The following is a 20,431-nucleotide window of genomic DNA, read 5'->3' as shown; positions in this document are numbered from 1 at the left end:
ACACACACACAAACACAGACAGACACACACAGACAGACACACACACACACACACACACACACACACACACAGACAGACAGACAGACACACACAGACAGACATACACACAAACACAGACAGACCCAAACAGACCAACACACACACAGACAGACACACACACACACACACACACACACACACACACACACACACACACACACACACACACACACACACACACACACAGGGTCACAGCCAGCTTTATTTCTGAGTTCTGTTTTAACACTTCCCTTCACTCTGAGCTGGGGGTCTGTTTCCCCCCACACACTCTCACTGACCCTGGGATCACCAACACACACTGTGACATCACCAGCACCCCCCCCCCAAGCTCCCCGGGTCCTGCTATTACTTCGGCGATGTCACAGTTTTGCATCAGCCCCGACTTTCTGCAACAACCAGAATGTGAATCTGAAAATAGTGACGTCACCACTTCCCTTCAAAATAAAAACAGAAGAGTTTCACTTTTAATCAAATCTACTTTATAAAACAAATATCCTACTGTTTTTTATATGAAACCATATTTATGTGTCCATATTTATTTACATTTCAATCTAAATCATTTACATTCATAATAATGACTTATATTCATTCAGAGAGAAACTGTCAGCTTTTATTTTGAAAGGGCCGTGCAGGAAGTCTTCTGACACAGCTGTGTGGAAAATGAAAGTGGAGAGAAACATTCCCACAATAACGACACAAAACTTAACTTTAATATATAGTTACAGAATTCATTTGTGTGTGTGTGTGTGTGTGTGTGTGTGTGTGTGTGTGTGTGTGTGTGTGTGTGTGTGTGTGTGTGTGTGTGTGTGTGTGTGTCTGTGTCTGTGTGTAAGTGTGAGTGAGTGTGTGTGAGTGTATGGGAGTGTGTGTGTGTGTGTGTGTGTGTGAGTGTGTGTGTGTGTGTGTGTGTTTGTGAGAGAGTGTGTGTGTGTGTGTGTGTGTGTGTGTGTCTGTGTGTGTGTGTGTGTGTGTGTGTGTGTGTGTGTGTGTGTGTGTGTGTGTGTGTGTGTGTGTGTCTGTGTGTGTGTGTGTGTGTGTCTGTGTGTGTGTGTGTGTGTGTGTGTGTGTGTGTGTGTGTGTGTGTGTGTGTGTGTGTGTGTGTGTGTGTGTGTGTGTGTGTGTGTGTGTGTGTGTGTGTGTGTGTCTGTATGTGTGTGTGTGTGTGTGTGTCTGAGTGTGTCTGTGTCTGTGTGTGTCTGTATGTGTGTGTGTGTGTGTGTGTGTGTGTGTGTGTGTGAGTGTGTGTGAGTGTGTGTGTGTGTGTGAAAGGAGAGTGAAAACCCATTCTAAAATTCCCATCTGTTTTCTCTTTGCTGTTTAAATAGTGAAGGAATCAGAATGTTGGAGAACAAAGTCTCTAAGTCTTCAGCCTTACTAACCATCCTCATCATCACCTTCTTCTTCATGATGCAGAATCTGAGCGGCGTGCTGATCTTCCTCCTCGCCACCATGACCCCGGTCCTGTGCTGTGATTGGTTCAGACACTACGGTCACCTTAGCAACAAATCAATGACTCTGCTGCGCCTCATGGTGAGTAACGACTTTCTGTCGTTTCCTTTGATACTTTTGGGACTGGCGTTGACGTTTTTGTTGCTTGTTTTGCGTCTTTTCTAGTTTTATGTAGATATTAGCTACATGCTTCTGTATAAGAACACAGTGGGCCGCATAAGATGGAGGTCGGGGGGGATGTTTGTGTCATAAAACACAAGACTTTCAAGCTGCAGAGGAAATGTGTGTTCCTTGGGAGTGTTTTAATCCAAGCTATGACCCTTTATTCAAATCTTAACTAGTCGTTTTGGTGCCTAAACTTAACTTTCGTCCCTGCATTACGCTCACATTTTGTGGCCTAAACCTAACCATAATGTCCGCCGAAACTAGCGAATATGGCAGATCTTGGTGCTCTGTACCCGGCTCCCAGTCACATTTTCTGGGGGAACTGAACCACTAACTACTGCTTATACGACGAAGCACCATGCAGAGCACCGTAGCCTGTGTCACGTGACCAGCCGGCAGTCTATGCATTTCATTTGATATCTTTTTGGTGTGCATACATTTTTGTACAATATCATGAGAACATGTTGACTTACTAGTAAATATTTATTTATTTACATTTATATATATCAATATATATATATATATATATATATATATATATATATATATATATATATTTCCATGAATATAAAGCAGAAACATTTTATGTTTACACATAATATATTAGTGTGATTTAAAAACGAGGTTTCAGAATCAAAGTCTGAGTGATGACATGAACTCATGTTTTGAAAAGAAGACATCTTTTCTGTTTCTTTGTAAAAGGCCCACACTGTATTGAAATCAATCTGCTGCCATCTGCTGATTGGATCTTTATCAAACTACAACTGTTTCTTTAGTAAATCTAGCACTGCCCACACTGTATTGTTCCTCTTTATATAGATGTAAACATGTTTTTGTGCTGGTTACATTAGTAGATGGTCAGTAGATGGTCCCCAGACTGTTTAGATGGTCTGTAGATGGTTGTAACAGTAGATGGTTGTAGATGTTCTATAGATTCAGACCAATCAGACCAGATGGTCTGTAGATGTTCTGTACATGTAGATGTTCTGCAGAAGTTCTGTAGATGGTCAGTAGATGGTCTGTAGATGTTCTGCAAAAGTTCTGTAGATGGTCTGTAGATGGTCAGTAGATGGTCTGTAGATGTTCTGCAAAAGTTCTGTAGATGGTCTGTAGATGGTCAGTAGATGGTCAGTAGATGGTCTGTAGATGTTCTATAGATGGTCTGTAGATGGTCAGTAGATGGTCAGTAGATGGTCTGTAGATGTTCTATAGATGGTCTGTAGATGGTCAGTAGATGGTCTGTAGATGGTCTGTAGATGTTCTTTAGATGGTTTGTAGATGGTCTGTAGATGGTCTGTAGATGTTCTTTAGATGGTTTGTAGATGGTCAGTAGATGGTCTGTAGATGTTCTGTAGATGTTCAGTAGATGGTCAGTAGATGGTCTGTAGATGGTCTGTAGATGTTCAGTAGATGGTCAGTAGATGGTCTGTAGATGGTCTGTAGATGTTCTGTAGATGGTCTGTAGATGGTCAGTAGATGGTCTGTAGATGCTCAGTAGATGGTCAGTAGATGTGCTGTAGATGGTCTGTAGATGGTTGGTAGATGGTCTATAGATGGTCTGTAGATGGTCAGTAGATGGTCAGTAGATGTTCTGTAGATGGTCTGTAGATGGTCAGTAGATGGTCAGTAGATGGTCTGTAGATGGTCTGTAGATGTTCTGTAGATGATCCGTAGATGATCCGTAGATTTTCAGTAGATGGTCAGTAGATGGTCTGTAGATGGTCAATAGATGGTCTGTAGATGTTCTGTAGATGTTCTGTAGATGGTCTGTAGATGGTCTATAGATGGTCTGTAGATGGTCTGTAGATGGTCTATAGATGGTCAGTAGATGGTCTGTAGATGGTCTGTAGATGGTCTGTAGATGGTCTATAGATGGTCAGTAGATGGTCTGTAGATGGTCTGTAGATGGTCAGTAGATGGTCTATAGATGGTCAGTAGATGGTCTGTAGATGGTCAGTAGAAGGTCTGAATGAATAAATAAAGTGTGAAGATGCGGAGCGTGAAGTGACATGTTGTCTTTCTGTTTCAGGGCACTGAGTTTTCTAACAACAGCCAACCTTACTTTCCCTACAAGTTCTACAGCCATATTAAAAACAACACGGTAACTACCTGTCTCTCTGTCTATCTGTCTGTCTCTGTCTGTCTGTCTGCCTGTCTGCCTGTCTGCCTGCCTGTCCGTCTCTCCGTCTGTCTCTGTGCATGTCTGTCTCTCTGCCTGTTTGCCTGTCTGTCTGACCTGTCTGTCAGTCTCTCTGTCTGTCTTTCTGTCCGTCTCTCTGCCTGTCTGTCTCTCTGCCTGTCTCTCTGACCTGTCTGTCTGCCTGACTGTCTCTCTGCCTATCTCTCTGACCTTTCTCTCTGCCTGTTTGCCTGTCTGTCTGACCTGTCTGTCAGTCTCTCTGTCTGTCTTTCTGTCCGTCTCTCTGCCTGTCTGTCTCTCTGCCTGTCTCTCTGACCTGTCTGTCTCTCTGACCTGTCTCTCTGTCTGTCTCCAGGTGGAGTCCCAGCTGGTTTTCATCAGAGACAGTCTGGAGCTGATTGAAGGTCTCTATCTCCATAACGACCTCTCCTCCGTTGCCTGGGATACAGACAGGACGGACCGTTTCCTGATGACGCTGGAGAGACAGAGAGAAGGGATCAGCAGCTGTGTGAGTAGAGACACCTTCTTCTAACTACACTGATACTATCAGAGACTTTCAGACTCTCCAACCTAATGTCAGAAAGTAATGGGAGCTGGGTTTGTGTCTGCAGCTTTCAACAGAGAGGAGAGCAGACAGCCGACTGAGGAAATACTACCGGGGACTGGAGAAACGGCTCCACACGGTGAGAACAAGTACTGGAAGTACTGACTGGAGGTAGTAGCACTGTGACAACAACTACTGACTGGAAGTAGTAGCACTGTGACAACAACTACTGACTGGAGGTAGTAGCACTGTGACAACAACTAGTAGTAGCACTGTGACAACAACTACTGACTGGAGGTAGTAGTACTGTGACAACAACTATTGACTGGAGGTAGTAGCACTGTGACAACAAGTACTGACTGGAAGTAGTAGCACTGTGACAACAACTACTGACTGGAGGTAGTAGTACTGTGACAACAAGTACTGACTGGAAGTAGTAGCACTGTGACAACAACTACTGACTGGAGGTAGTAGTACTGTGACAACAAGTACTGACTGGAAGTAGTAGCACTGTGACAACAACTACTGACTGGAGGTAGTAGTACTGTGACAACAAGTACTGACTGGAGGTAGTAGCACTGTCACAACAACTACTGACTGGAGGTAGTAGTAGCACTGTGAGAACAAGTACTGCAGTACTGACTGGAGGTAGTAGCATGTGTCTCTTGGTAGTTAGTCTTATTTGAAGCTGATGAACTTCTCCGTTCTGAGTTTGTAGCTTCATGTTGAATCACTTATTGGACTTCTCTTTGGATCACAGAGTCAGCTCCATGAAATGTTAAACTGTAATGTGTTTTCAGGGAGGCAGCAGTGCATCCTGGGAGATGATCCGGAAGGTGACTGACCAGCACCTGCACCAGCTGAACCTGCTGGTGAACTTCATGGTGAGACCGTAGAAGCATTGACACCACGGTCTCCCCCCCAACATGGACGCTGATTCTCTTTCTATTTATTTATTATTTTATTTATTTATGTATCATGTTTCTATTTATTAACCCATATATGTATTTTTGTATGTACAGACTCTAATTGTGATTTTACTTGAAAACATTTTGATAACTGATAATAAAGAACTTTCATACAGCTCAATAGTATTTTGTGTTTGTTAACGGTACACACAGTGTCTGAAATGTTCCAGTAACCAGCCTTACTGAGTACCGGCACTTCTGATTTTTGTCTGCATGAGTAACCTTACTTATATTTGTCATTAATATTTCTTCCTTACTGACCGCCAGAGGTGTATATGAATGTAAGGGGGATGTTTCTTTTTGTATTAATAGAATATTATTAAAGGGGTGATAGAATGATTATATAGGGTATTTCACTGTTCTGGAAGGTCTCCTAATAGGGTATGTAACATTGGTTGGGCTGAAAATGGCCCAAGTGATTTTCTGTGGGCCACTTTCTTCTTTTCTAAAGTAGACTGCGCACCTCGTGTGTGAGATCTAGGGATCTAGGGGGAGAGGCCGACAGTGAAGGCAGCAAACCCCGCTGGCAGCCGCCACCTGTCCCAGCAGATTGTGGAGCTCGTGAAGTCCGATACTGTCTTACCAAATTTGCAATTAGCCATACATTTTTGTGAAACGGCCCATATTTGAGCTTTACATAGTTGATTTCTCGCATAAAGAAGTCTCAGAAGTGAATTTAGTGGTAAAATAGCAGATGAACAATGTATACAATTTCAGAGATCTGCGTGACCTAGATTCAGAAGAAGCTGACCTCAGGTCAGTTGTGTAGCCTATGTAAATGTTGGCGCGTGACAAAGACTAGAGACTACAACCAAATAAGGAGGAGTTGAGAAGTTGACGTCAACTTTTAGCTTTGTTGAGAATCGCCCGTTTTCAGCAGCAGTTTCAAATTCTTTGAGAGCTGTACACCACTAAGAAAAAAGCTTCCACCTGTTCTCGTACTGCAGACAGTAGACGGTGCTCTGGCATTAAGGATAGTATTCCCACAGGCTCTTAGCAGACCCAGCAGCACTGACACCACGGTCTCCCCCCAACATGGACCCAGCAGCACTGACACCACAGTCTCCCCACCAACATGGACCCAACAGCATATATATATATATATATATATATATATATATATATATATATATATATATATTGATATAGACTAACAGTCATACAGCAGGATAGTCTATATCAATGACCTTCTTACTGATGTTAGTCTATATCCCAGACGTTCCACTTCAGAGATTGTTCCGGTGCCCCCGGATATCCGTCCCCTCCCTCTGTCTCTGTGTTGGTGTTCTAACCTCCGGTGAATTTGTGAGGACTATGGTTAACTGCTCCTCAGATCTCTGCAGGGTAAATCCAGACAGCTAGCTAGACTATCTGTCCAATCTGAGTTTTCTGTTCCACGACTAAAACTACTTTTGAACGTACACATGTTCCACCAAAACAAGTTCCTTCCTGAGACTATTTAGCAGAGACACCAGGGCTCTGTCTGGAGCTTAGCCCTGTCCAAGATGATTGTGATTGGTTTAAAGAAATGCCAATAAACCAGAGCACATTTTTCTCCCATCCAGGAATGCTGTGTGGACTAGCCAGACCTTCCTTTGCAGCTCTGTGGAGGACGGTCTCTGACTATTTATTCATTTATTAGGGCCCGAGCACTGAAAGTGCGAAAGAACTAGATTATTTTTCCGACTCCTTCGTTGCATTTTTGAGGGGGTTAGAATGCTCGAAAACTCACAAAAATGTGCACACATGTCACACCTGGTGAAAATTGCAAAGATTCAAAATAATTATTCATATGCACCACTAGGTGGCGCTATTGCAGAAAAAAACACGTTTGGCCCTATAACTCCCAAGCCGTACATCGCACATTCAAAAACCATATATCTTCGCGTTCCCTGGATCCAGCTGAATCTCCTGATATAGGCCACGCCCATTTCTGCCTAGACTTTTATGTGTGAAAAATCGTGATTTATCGAAAACCTACTTTGCCAAACTCCTCCTAGACCGTGCGACTGAGCTGCACAAAACTTGGCAGGTAGCATCTCCAGATGGACCTAACAAAAGGTTATCCAAAGAATTTTTATAGGACAAAAATACAAAAATACCGATATTTACTTAAAGTCATAGCGGGCAACAGAAAGTAGGCCTAAAAGTCAAGGTGCTATACTTTAACGAACTCCTCCTAGAGATTTCATCCGATGGACTTCAAACTTGGTCTGTACCATCCCAACACCTTAACGATGAAAAGTTATTAAAAGAAAAACTTGTCGTCAGACGGTGTGGGCGTGGCGTGGCGGCCATTTTGAGTGTTTAGCGATGAACAAAGAAGTTGTTGTAACTTGAGTGTACGTTGTCGTATCTGCCCGAAATTTCTCACGATTGACAAGGGTCCAGGCCTGAGGACACCTACAGGCCAAAATTGACTTTTGGTCATAGCGCCCCGCGCTGGCAACAGGAAATCTGCCTTATATGACAAACATCTGATTTACATGAAACTCAGAATGTGTGGTCTACATGTGATACTGATCCGCCCCCTATAATATGACCACGCCCACTTACTCAGGCCCCGCCCCCTTTCATAGCATTTTAACCGTTTAAGGTAGAGTCTTGTGTGAGGTGTCATTGAACTTAGCAGAGAGTTCCTTCTTTATTGGTGATGGTTTGGCCCGCCCCCTAAGCTTTAGCCACGCCCCCTTTTATAACTAATGACCCGTTTGATGCAGACCCTTGTGTGAGGTATCTTTGAACTCAGCACAGACTTCCTTTTTAATTGGTGATGGTTTGACCCGCCCCCTAAGCTTAAGCCACGCCCCCTTTCATAACATTTGAACCATTTAAGGTTGACCCTTGTGTGAGGTATCAATGAACTCAGCAGAGAGTTCCTTCTTCATTGGTGATGGTTTGGCCCACCCCCTATGCTTTAGCCACGCCCCCTTTTATAACTAATGACCAGTTTCATGTAGACCCTTGTGTGAGATATCAATGAACTCAGCACAGACTTCCTTATTCATTGGTGATGGTTTGGCCCACCCCCTATGCTTAAGCCACCCTGCCTTTCATAAAACCTTACCCATCTAAGGTAGAGTCTTATGTGAGGTATAATTGAACTCAGCAGAGACTTCCTTTTTAATTGGTGATGGTTTGGCCCGCCCCCTATGGTTAAACCACGCCCCTTTTCATAACTTTTGACCCGTTTAAGGTAGAGTCTTATGTGAGGTATCATTGAACTCAGCACAGACTTCCTTTTTAATTGGTGGTTTGAACCGCCCCCTACGCTTTTGCCACGCCCCTTTTCACAGCTAATGAACCGTATGACGTAGAGTCTTGTGTGAGCTATCGTTGAACTCGGCAGGGAGTTCCATTTTCATTTGTGACGATTTGCGGCGTCTGAGTGCCACGCAAATGCACGGTCGCAAGGAGCGGCGTCTGCCGGTAACCCTGACGCGCGCAGAGGCGCAAGGGCCCGCCCATCGCTGCTCGCAGCTTTAATTAAGGCCCGAGCGCCAACAGCGGCGAAGGCCCTATTGAAACTGAAGGAATTATTCTATTATTTTCCCGAAATGAATTGGCTTTTTGAGGGGCTTACTATATTCAAAAACTCATCAAGTCTGGTGAACATTTCCGTATTTTAAGGGTTTCGGGAATAGGCGCACAAAAATGGCTCGCTAGCGCCTCCTAGAAAGTTAAGAAAATTGAGCCCCTGCAGTGCGTTTAACGTAGACTCACGAAACTTGGTAGACATATGTAACATGTCAAGATGTACAAATAACTTCATTAGAGCCATACCCTAAACCCAACAGGAAGTCCGCCATGTTGAATTAAATGTTCGAAATTAGTGCGATTTTGGCCATTTCCACATGTCGTACTTTAACGAACTCCTCCTAGAGATTTCATCCGATCAACTTCAAACTCGGTCTGTGCCATCTTAAGAAGTTAAAGATGAAAAGTTATTAAAAGAAAAACTTTTCGTCATAGGGCGTGGCCGTGGCAGGGCGGCCATTTTGTGCGTTTCGCCGCCGAAACAGGAAGTGGGTGTAACTCGAGTGTACGTTGTCCGATTACCTCGAAACCTTTCAGGATTCATAAGAGTCCAACCCTGAGGACAAATAAAGGCCGATATTTACTTAAAGTCATAGCGCCCCCTAGTGGCAACAGGAAGTAGGCCTAAAAGTCAAGGTGCTATACTTTAACAAACTCCTCCTAGAGATTTCATCCGATGGACTTCAAACTTGGTCTGTACCATCCCAACACCTTAACGATGAAAAGTTATTAAAAGAAAAACTTTTCGTCAGACGGTGTGGGCGTGGCGTGGCGGCCATTTTGAGTGTTTAGCAATGAACAAAGAAGTTGTTGTAACTTGAGTGTACGTTGTCGTATCTGCCCGAAATTTCTCACAATTGACAAGGGTCCAGGCCTGAGGACACCTACAGGCCAAAATTGACTTTTGGTCATAGCGCCCCACGCTGGCAACAGGAAATCTGCCTTATATGACAAACATCATCCGATTTGCATGAAACTCAGAATGTGTGGTCTACATGTGATACTGAGCCGCCCCCTATAATATGACCACGCCCACTTACTCAGGCCACGCCCCCTTTCATAACATTTGAACCGTTTAAGGTATACCCTTGTGTGAGGTATCATTGAACTCAGCAGAGACTTCCTTATTCATTGCTGATGGTTTGGCCCGCCCCCTTATACTTAAGCCACGCCCCCTTTAATAACTTGTGACCCGTTTAAGGTAGAGTCTTATGTGAGGTGTCAACGAACTCAGCAGAGACTTCTTTTTTCATTGGTCATGGTTTGGCCCGCCCCATATGGTTAAGCCACGCCCCCTTTCATAACGTTTGAGCCGTTTAAGGTAGAGTCTTATGTGAGGTATCATTGAACTCAGCAGAGGCTTCATTTTTAATTGGTGATGGTTGGACCCGCCCCCTACACTTTTGCCATGCCCCTTTTAACAGCTAATGAACCGTATGACGTAGAGTCTTGTGTGAGCTATTGTTGAACTCAGCAGGGAGTTCCCTTTCCATTGGTGACGATTTGGGGCGCCTAAGTACAGCGCAAATGCACGGTCGCAAGGAGCGGTGTCCGCCGGTAACCCCGATGCGCACAGAGGCGCGAGGGCCCGTCCATCACTGCTCACAGCTTTAATTTTATATGAAACCATATTTATTTACATTTCAATTTAAATCATTCAAAATAATGAATACTGACATCTGACTACATGCAATAATTTTGCTCGCTGTCTTTACCAAACGCTGCAATTTATCTTGGTCTTGTTTGTGCATGTTCCCAAATACGCAGAGTAAGCCCAAGGACCATATGCTCTGAAGGACTGTTTTATAAAACAATTCTAAAATAATACAGTCCACCTGAAAGTAGTTAAGCTTACGTAAAAAGAACATCCACTGTTGTCATTTGTTTACCTTAGACCTAGTACATATAACAAATTTGAGTTGGGCATCGATTTCAAGAACTAGGTATGTTTAGCTACTAACCCTCTGAATTGTTGTATCATTAACAATGCTGTTGGGATCTCACTTTGATGACGTCTAAAATCAATGACCATTTCTTTTGTTTTATTTGCATTAACAGCCAGGAAGTCTTTAAACCATTTGTTGAAGTTACTCACCTCTTCCTCAAAGCTAGTTAGCGCTGAGCTATCAGATTTCAAATACCCCACAATGGGTATCATCCGCATATTTGAAGAAAGTGTGTGTGGATGTGCTAGCTCGGCACTCATTAGTATACAGTGTGTAGAGTAGAGAGGACAAAACACACCCCTGAGGGGCTCACACAGGCCGAAACAGTTGCACTCATGGTCAAATGACACATTTTGTTTGGAAAAGGCTCTAACCGTGCCAAAACATTTAAAATATGCAACAAAAACTAATTTTGCCTTCAAACAACACAACTTGCAGAGAAGTGTATGAGGTCTTCCAATCAACCATTACACAGTGGAAAACTAAATACTAAATACAGCACTTAGTGCGAATCAGTACTCCATTGCTTGTTATTGTATCTATTACTGTACGTAGCTTTCATTCCAGTGACATTTGTTGTCATATTTGCTTTCTTGCTAAGAATTGGATCCAGAATCAGAAATGCTTTGATGCAAATTTTATTGATTCCATTGATTTTCAAACTGTGGCTGAAAACTGAAATACGGTAAATATTACAGAAAATACATGTAAACCACAATAAAGTATATTAGAGTATAAGAAATTAAGAAAATAAAAATAAAATCTATTACTGTAGAGTATAAGAAATAGCCACTATTGATACTCAGTCTCTTCTGTCTCGACGATGGGGCCACATGGCCTCATCCACATCACATTAAGGCTTGCACACTGATTGCTAATTGAAGATTTGTGTCAAACAGGTGATTCAGTGATGTAATACTGATGTAGATAGTTTCTAATAGTTAGGACCAGATGGTTTCTATTTGGTTACCATAGCTAAAACAACGGAGTTTGGACTGCTTGAATGACATCTGTGTCAACTGTTGCAAAAGCGTGGGGAAATGTGTCAATCCAATCTGCTCTGCTGAGACAGTGATGATGAAAAGCGAGTGGATCCCAGTTTCTTTAAGCAGGTCAAAGCAATCAAGAAAAACTGTAATGGGCTTGGGGGTGAAGGTGACTGAATTAAACCTAACCTGTTGTGTCCTATTTGTTAGAAAACTGTTGATCCAAATTGTGAGCTGTTGGTTAACCCCTAGCTCTGCCAGTTTACCAACCAATAGGTGGGGCTGTATGGTGTTAAATGCACTGCTGAAATCAATGAAGACAATCTTAACAAAGGTACTAGTGTGTGTGTCTGTGTGTGTGTTTGTATATGTGTGTGTGTGTGTGTGTGTGTGTGTGTGTGTGTGTGTGTGTGTGTACCTGGGTGTGTGTGTGTGTGTGTGTGTGTGTGTGTGTGTGTGGCTGTGTGTGTGTGTGTGTGTGTGTGTGTGTGTGTGTGTGTGTGTGTCTGTCTGTGTGTGTCTGTGTGTGTGTGTTTGTGTGACTGTGTGGCTGTGTGTCTTGTTTTGCACATCCTGCACTAGCCCATGCAGCCTCTTCTTTCTTTCTTAATGTTATTGAGTTATATGTGTGTTGTTTTTTCTGTATTTATTGTTTGTTTATTTCATATTAATGTGTAAATATGTTCATACGTATGCACTATAAACCAAAGCCCCAGTAAGTGCTACTTACCTGGCAATAAATCCATTCAGATTCTGAAATCTTTTGTGAAATGTTTCTGCTTACGTTGCAGATTCACATTTCACTCACAAAACATCCCAATGAAAACAAGATGCGTCATTACATCAGAGTTGAGACCTTGGTAACCCAGAAGAAGTGATGGAAACAGAGAGACAGAGAGACAGGGATTCCTCCGTAGAGCAGCGGCCATGTGGAAACTGAGGAGGACTTTCCTGTCCCATTTCTACCCAAACTGAGAGTGATTAAGAGGATTCTCAGAGAAACCCTGAGAGAGTTACGCTGCAGCGCTTCCTTCCTGTTGTCGCAGACGCTCGCTGTCTTCACTCTTTCTTTTCTGTCTAAATGTAAACTCAGCCGGACTTCCTGCCTCGCCTCGTCTCTTCGCTGTAAACGTAAACTGAAGATGGGTTTGGGGTTAAACCGCTCCCCCCCCTGCCCCAACAGCTTTTACTCTGATTCAGAAACCATCCAGAAGTCAGAACGGAACCTAAGAAGTTGATGATGCAGCACATGTTTAACCCTCACCATAACTTTAAATTAGGCTTGCACTCATTTTGGTTTTTTATATTTTTAATAGTTTTATATAAGAAGTTGTCTGGAGAAAAGATTTGACTTTAAATAATAAAATAAATGTAATCTCTACATTTAAACAGATTAAAACAAATGATCTTGTTATCTGAATATAAATTCGGATAAATTCATTCTCATTAACAGATCTCTGAGAGCACGTTCTCCGTTCTCACACATCTTCTGAAATTCTTCTGAAGGGATTTACATTTAACTAACATCAAAATGTTCACAACAAACTCATATTTCTGGACAGTGAAGCCAAGATCTGACCCAGAGTAACGTGTAAAGAGATAATCTGACCCAGAGCAATGTGTGGAGAGATAATCTGACCCAGAGTAAAGTGTAGAGAGATAATCTGACCCAGAGTAACGTGTAGAGAGATAATCTGACCCAGAGCAATGTGTGGAGAGATAATCTGACCCAGAGTAACGTGTAGAGAGATAATCTGACACACAGCAATGTGTGGAGAGAGATAATCTGACCCAGAGTAACGTGTAGAGAGATAATCTGACCCAGAGCAATGTGTGGAGAGATAATCTGACCCAGAGTAACGTGTAGAGAGATAATCTGGACACACAGCAATGTGTGGAGAGATGATCTGACCCAGAGTAACGTGTAGAGAGATAATCTGACACACAGCAATGTGTGGAGAGAAATAATCTCACATACAGCAATGTGTGGAGAGAGATAATCTGACCCAGAGTAATGTGTAGAGAGATAATATGACCCAGAGCAATGTGTGGAGAGATAATCTGACCCAGAGTAACGTGTAGAGAGATAATCTGACACACAGCAATGTGTGGAGAGAAATAATCTGACCCAGAGTAACGTGTAGAGAGATAATCTGACCCAGAGCAATGTGTGGAGAGATAATATGACCCAGAGCAATGTGTGGAGAGATAAGCTGACCCAGAGTAACGTGTAGAGAGATAATCTGACACACAGCAATGTGTGGAGAGAAATAATCTGACCCAGAGTAACGTGTAGAGAGATAATCTGACCCAGAGCAATGTGTGGAGAGATAATCTGACACAGAGCAACGTGTGGCGAGATTAAAGTTGAAGTTTGCTTTTTAGAATTTGTTTAAAGCCTACACTCCTGTTGAGCAATCGAGAGTGCTAAAGGTGTCAAAAAAAAGTTTGAATTGGAGATGTGTTTGATTTAAAATCTGCAGATTCTGTCTCTGATGATTATTTAAATGTTTCAGACAGAAGAAAACATTTCAACTTTGTTCTGTCCTCCTAACATAAAAGAAGATAAGAAAGCCGAATGCACAACTTCTTCTTAAAAACAGCCGGGACATCTTTCTTTCTTTCTTTCATAGTTAGTTAGATAGTTAGATAATTTATTTATTTATTTCTTACATAGTTAGTTAGATAGTAAATTAAATAGTTTCTTTCTTTCATTTTTGCCTAACTTTTCTCTCTAAGACATTTAAATAAATATATTTAAATAAATATAATAAATGTAATTACAGTCCATTACATTCAGAAAACCAGATGTGGAGAGTTGAGTGTCAGGCCAGAGCTGGAAACCCAAACTATGACATGAAAAACCATTTGAATGAATCTATCAGATGTGTAAATACTTTATGAGAAGGTGCTGAGTGTGAAGAGGATGTGTCCATAAGTAAGTGGACACGCTTTCTGTCTGCCTCTATGTTAGTGGATGGAGCAGCAGAGCTCAGCTGTCCACAAACTTTATCACAGAAATCATCTCCTTTATTTCTACTACTGACGGTGTACTGTAGTATTTTAATACTCACAGTCATAGTAAGGTGTAGTAAGATGTTTCACTCACTGCCTGGCACCCTGTGTGTGTGTGTGTGTGTGTGTGTGTGTGTGTGTGTGTGTGTGTGGGGGGGGGGTATTAAAAGGGAAATTTCCAAATTTCGTAGAATTTTCTTCTTTGATTTTGCTTTGAAGACATCAGAGTTTCACTTTCTTCCATCCAGGATGGAGCTTTATTTAAACCACAAGATGAACGCCACACAGATCATCACAATCACAACTACCAGACAGAGCACTACAGGACCAGGTCTGCAGCCAGATCACAACCAGAGACCCAGAGACATAGGCAGAACCTGCAGGACCCGCAGAGACACACAGCATCACAACCAGATCCAGAACCAGGTCTACAACAACCTGCAGCCAGAGACAGGACCAGAACCTGCAGATCATCAGGACCACAACACCCAGAGACAGACAGAGCCAGATCCAGATCCACAGAGAGCAGAACCTGCAGAACATCTCCCTCTCTCGGTGAGTTCCTTTCAACATTCGATCTGATCTAAGATGTTGTAACATCTGGGAGTAGCTAGCAGCAATCTGTTGGCTGGCTGGTATAAATATTTAGCTGCTGGATGAAAAGTTGATTCTGAACCCAGAGTGCTCATCATCAGTTCACAGTTTCTCTCAGCGCTTTGGTACATTTACTGCAACAAACTTTATATCCTCAAAACTCTGAGTACAATCCTCACGCCGCCTGTTTTTGGTTTACATTTCTTTATTTCAAAAGGACAACGCACATTAATCAACATGAGTCCAACATGGCAGGTTGATGCTGTTAGCTAGAGAAACACTTCGCATGAAATAAAAAGACATAGAGACACACACAATGACACAAGCACCAGCTCAGACAACACAACACAAGAAGACACACAGACTCCCATTCAAACACAGTAGCACTGAAGCTGCAGGATACCAGGAACATATGTAGATAAGGATATAACTTGTGATAAATAATCAGATAATAAAGTGTTCTCAGTTCTGCTGCTTTCAGTATTCTGATAAAATACAACAAACTGCTTGTTGAGTTTAAAACCAATGAAAGGAAGTCATTTCTATCTTTCTTTGATTGACATATTGAACATTGAATTAAATATAAAAGGGAGCACTATAAAAAGAACGACATTTTAAAATGCACTTTTCTGCTGATATCTTCTTTCACGATGTGTTTATTGCACCGGATGATATTGTGATGACGATAAAAGACCGATATGTTGAATGATATACTGAACGATATATTGTGCATCTCTAGTTAAAGCACAGACAGAAACACTAGTATCCACTAACGTGTTGAGTCTGTCATCGGACAGCTTTTACAACAACATGTATGTGTGTATGTGTGTGTGTTTGTGTATGTGTGTGTGACAGGTTATTGTGATTGTTGGTTTGGATTCATTTGAGAGAAATATGATTTCAATATAGAGGAATGCAAACTGATCTGCAACGCATACTCGGTGCATTAAAGTAAACGCTGTAAGTTTGGTGGGGGATATGACATCAGCACTTTCTAAGGTAGGAAACAGTATCGTCTGCGTCAAGGTCCAAACACACGTCACTGGAAGATGTGACGACTGAACTGGAGACGTTTGGAGGATTTTTAGATCGGAGAAATGTTCCAAAGCTACAGAGACTATCTGTAATCATGTTAAGAATAATATATTACTACTGGTACTGCAGTAGAGGGTCTGAGTACTCTGAGTAGGCTGTGTTGTCGTGTTTTCAGACCCCCCCACACACACACACAACATGCAACATGACCATGAGGTATTATCTAATTAGATATGTGCTAATTATGATGTTTGGACAGAAAACTCTCCTACTCTAAAAGCTATATTACAACAGTTTATTTTAGACAAATATTAGTTTTTGTGAAGCTAAGACTGCTAAACTCCTTTCAAGCAACTTCCCGAGACAACGCAGCAGAGTTCCACGCAGCGAGTTTCCTTGCCCAACGCGGTGGTCACAAACGTTGAGGGGAAAAACATGAGTCAGCGGACAGAAACATGAGTCAGCAGTTTCCTTTCAGAGCCGGAGAGTCTCACCGAGTCTCACTTTATATTATTATTAGATATTATTATGTCACTTTGTGTGTCTGTGTGTGTGTCTGTCTGTGTGTGTGTGTGTGTGTGTGTGTGTGTGTGTGTGTGTGTGTGTGTGTGTGTGTGTGTGTGTGTGTGTGTGTGTGTGTGTCTATGTGCGTGTCTGTGTGTGTGAGAAGTATTAATATGATTATGCATGTGTGAGTATTTTATTTCCAGAGAAATGAAACCTGTCTCTGTAATATTTCCCCCTCTAATGTTTCGATCTGGAAAACTCAGCGAGGGGAAACATGTTCGTATGTGACAAACCGCCAGCGTCGTCATCATCATATATATGTATGTGTATATAAATATATATATATATATGAGCGATGATATTTACCGTTGGCTCAGTCTTGAGATTGATCTGCAGCGGCTGAGACTCTCAAAGGTCGGAGGTCGTCTTTCTTCTTAAACTCTTATCCCTTTATGGTTAATATTCATTTAGATATGAATAAATATTAGAGCTGCAAAGATTCATCCATCAGTTAGTAAGAGTAATTAACTAACTTTCATCAGTTCGAGTCATTTCTTTATGAGAAAACAGGTAAACTTGTGTGATGTCAGCTTGTTAAATATGAATATGTTATAGTTTCTTCTCTCCTCTGGGACAGGAAACTCAATCATCCTTCCTTTCATCCTTCCTTCCTTCTCTCCCTTCCTCCTTCCCTACTGCATCCTTTCTTCAGTCTTCTTTCCTTCCTTATTTATTCTTCCTTTCCTCCTCGTCTTTCCTTCCCTACCTTCTTCTTCTTTGAAACTGAAGCTGCAGAAACTAACCTAACACTAACCCTGTCAACGTTGTGTGCAGCCCTGATAAATAATAATAATATTAATATTTAACCAAACTACAGACGGATGTAAACTTTGATTAGATCAAATTAAACGTCATAATTTAGTGAATAAAGTAAAGAGCGATTATCTTCAGGAAGAGTAATAAATGTCCACTTACTGCATTAAAACAATAAATACATTTATGTTTTATGAACTATTGATGAAGTAATAATAGGCTGTCTGACTGCCCCGTGAGCGTATGGATCACTGTGTTGACTGGAACCTGTCCGGGCCTGCAGATCCTCCGCTGATCCTGGTCTCGGTCCAGGTCTGTGTGGTCTGGATCAGAGCCTCCGGGCCTCCGTGACTCACACAGCTACATCGCCTCTTATTGGTCCTCACAGCCAGCCAATCTGCTGCTCTTTGTTCCAGGTAACTGCTCTCACCTGAAGCTGCAGGATCAGAAAATACTCCAACATCAGAACCAGAACCAGAACCAGGACCAGGATCATCTGAAGATCAGGATCAGGACTCTCTTCACAGAAGATTACCTGTAAGTACATTCTGACTTTAATCATTCAATTCATCAAAGCTAAAATACAAAATACAGTTTTTTTGTTTGTGGAAGACTTGGATGCAGTTATCTGGCGGGGGGTTGGGGGGTTAAATTGAGATCATTTGGGACCATTATTATCTCCAGATCTGTGTCTGAAACATTGGGAAAGCTAGAGCAGATAAAACATGAATAACTCTCAGAAAGCTTAAGCCTTGTGTTGTCCTCCTGGGTCAAAATGTATACACTTTTTTTGCCAATTTATTCCACATTTTTGTCCTTTTTTTAATGCTTTTTCCCCACTACCACCATTATAAAAAACACTAATACCAACTTGTTCACACGAGTTTTACACTTATTCTTGGAATTCATGGTCAATCACTGTCATTTATATGAAATGATATCTAATTTTTGAGTTGATAAAAAGCAGAAATTATGATTTATTTTGACTAGTTGAGGATGTTGAGTGGATCACAGAATGGTTTATGTGAAAGTTTAGTCAGGATATGTTTTGAAACCATTTAAACATTTCTATAAAATCCTATAAAACTGAATAAAAGACGCAAAATTCAATGAAAGTACTCATTTATTTTAAGATAAATGATGAATGAAACCATCCATGTTATTTTGGGGCCATTTGGTTGATGCAAACCCAAATTTCTGATATGGAAACTTTAATAAGGGGTCCAATTTGACCTGAGGACAACAGAAGGGTTAAAGACAAACCTGATAGTTTAACTACAGTCAGTAAATCTGAGAGAAGTCTTTCCTAGCTGTGATGTTTAGATTGATTTGAGTTGCATCTGGTTACTGTAGAGAAACTGAGACGTTTTCTGTCTCTGTTGCCTCTTTAAAATCACATAAGTTACTGTTTTAAACAGCCATGTGGATGATCTGTCTGCACTTTATAGTTATGTATTACCATGGGATTTTAAATTCATTGTGTTTCTGGGTTTTATGAAAAGCACTTTGTGATTTATTTTCTGTAAAAAGCATAATATAAATGAACTAAACTAAATTACTTACATATCTGTGTATGAAACGTTGGAAAAGCTAGAGCAGATAATAAATATATAACAAACGTAAACACACCTGTTTAATGGATCATCTAAATGATGTCATCATTCTCTTGTCCCGTGGCGGAGCCCTTGGTGAAGATTTGATTTAAACGGACCATTAGCCAATCAGAAACTGAGTTGCTGCTCGATGCTTTTGACATTTTTTTTTTCCCGATTCTGATGCCGACTCTTTTTGACATTTCTTCAACGTTTTTTTTTTAAAAGATCCACCAGAACCATCAGAACAATGGTAACCATGGCGACGCTGCTGGTCCTCCTGCATCTCTGCGGCCTCCAGCTGATGGTGGATGCCAGACCGACGTGTTCGCTGACTGGGAATTTGGTCGTGTCGGCCCATCACCTGCTCAGAGACCTGGTACACACTCTACTCTTTATTTACTCTCCATCTCTAACTATCTCTAACTATCTTTAAATTAACTCTACTCTTTATCTAGACTTTGTGTTTGTTTGTGTACTTTATGTATTTATTTGTGTACTTTATGTTTGTGTATGATCTCCAGTGAAGTCTCTAACATGAAGATGTTCAGGAAAACTGTAAATATTTCATAATCTTTTAAAAGCTCAAAGTGGAAAAAACATCAAACTAATGTGGATAAAATGACCTCAAAGGTTTTTTCACTGGGTTTATGAACTACTTATTTATTAGTGAAGTGTTGGGGTCTGATTAGTTAAGATTATGTTGGGATGTTGGTGGAAACCAGCCGGAGTCTAAGGGAGAGATTCAGCCCTAAAATCCCACAACTCGTTACATTTCATCAAAGTTAAAAACATCTGGTTCAGCTTTCGGTAACACCTAGCGCTAGCAGGTAATCTGTTGTACATGCAGATGAATTTCTGTCTTGTTGTAACCGTCCACATCTTCTTCATAACTTGATATTTTCAGCGTGTAGCTCGCTAGCTACAAGCTTGGTCTTGTTTTCTGAAGAGAAGGGAGTTTGAGAACAGACGCACACAGAGAGAGGAAGGAGGAAATGTTCTTGTGTTGATCCAGACTCTGTATCATCTGATAGTTAGTTCCTCTTCAGATCCCATCTTTGACTTCCAACAAAACTAACTTCTTTGGCTCCTCTGACTCCC

At 41.5% G+C, this 20,431-nt stretch overlaps 1 protein-coding gene across 1 annotated transcript; it reads left to right on the top strand.

Moving 5' to 3' along the window:
• The first annotated feature begins 1,332 nt into the window (after positions 1–1,332).
• Positions 1,333–5,233, top strand: ifnphi1 (interferon phi 1). The gene is made up of 5 exons (XM_028600511.1): positions 1,333–1,569; positions 3,683–3,754; positions 4,149–4,301; positions 4,405–4,476; positions 5,138–5,233. Exons 1-5 carry the CDS (start codon positions 1,378–1,380, stop codon positions 5,231–5,233), a joined length of 585 nt encoding a protein of 194 aa, XP_028456312.1. The 5' UTR covers positions 1,333–1,377.
• Positions 5,234–20,431: the final 15,198 nt, after the last annotated feature.

The sequence above is a fragment of the Perca flavescens genome, chromosome 15 (genome assembly GCF_004354835.1).
Source record: "Perca flavescens isolate YP-PL-M2 chromosome 15, PFLA_1.0, whole genome shotgun sequence".
NCBI lineage: Eukaryota > Metazoa > Chordata > Actinopteri > Perciformes > Percidae > Perca > Perca flavescens.
The sequence above is the reverse complement of the archived record's forward strand: the minus strand, read 5'-3'. Positions and strand labels throughout refer to the sequence as shown.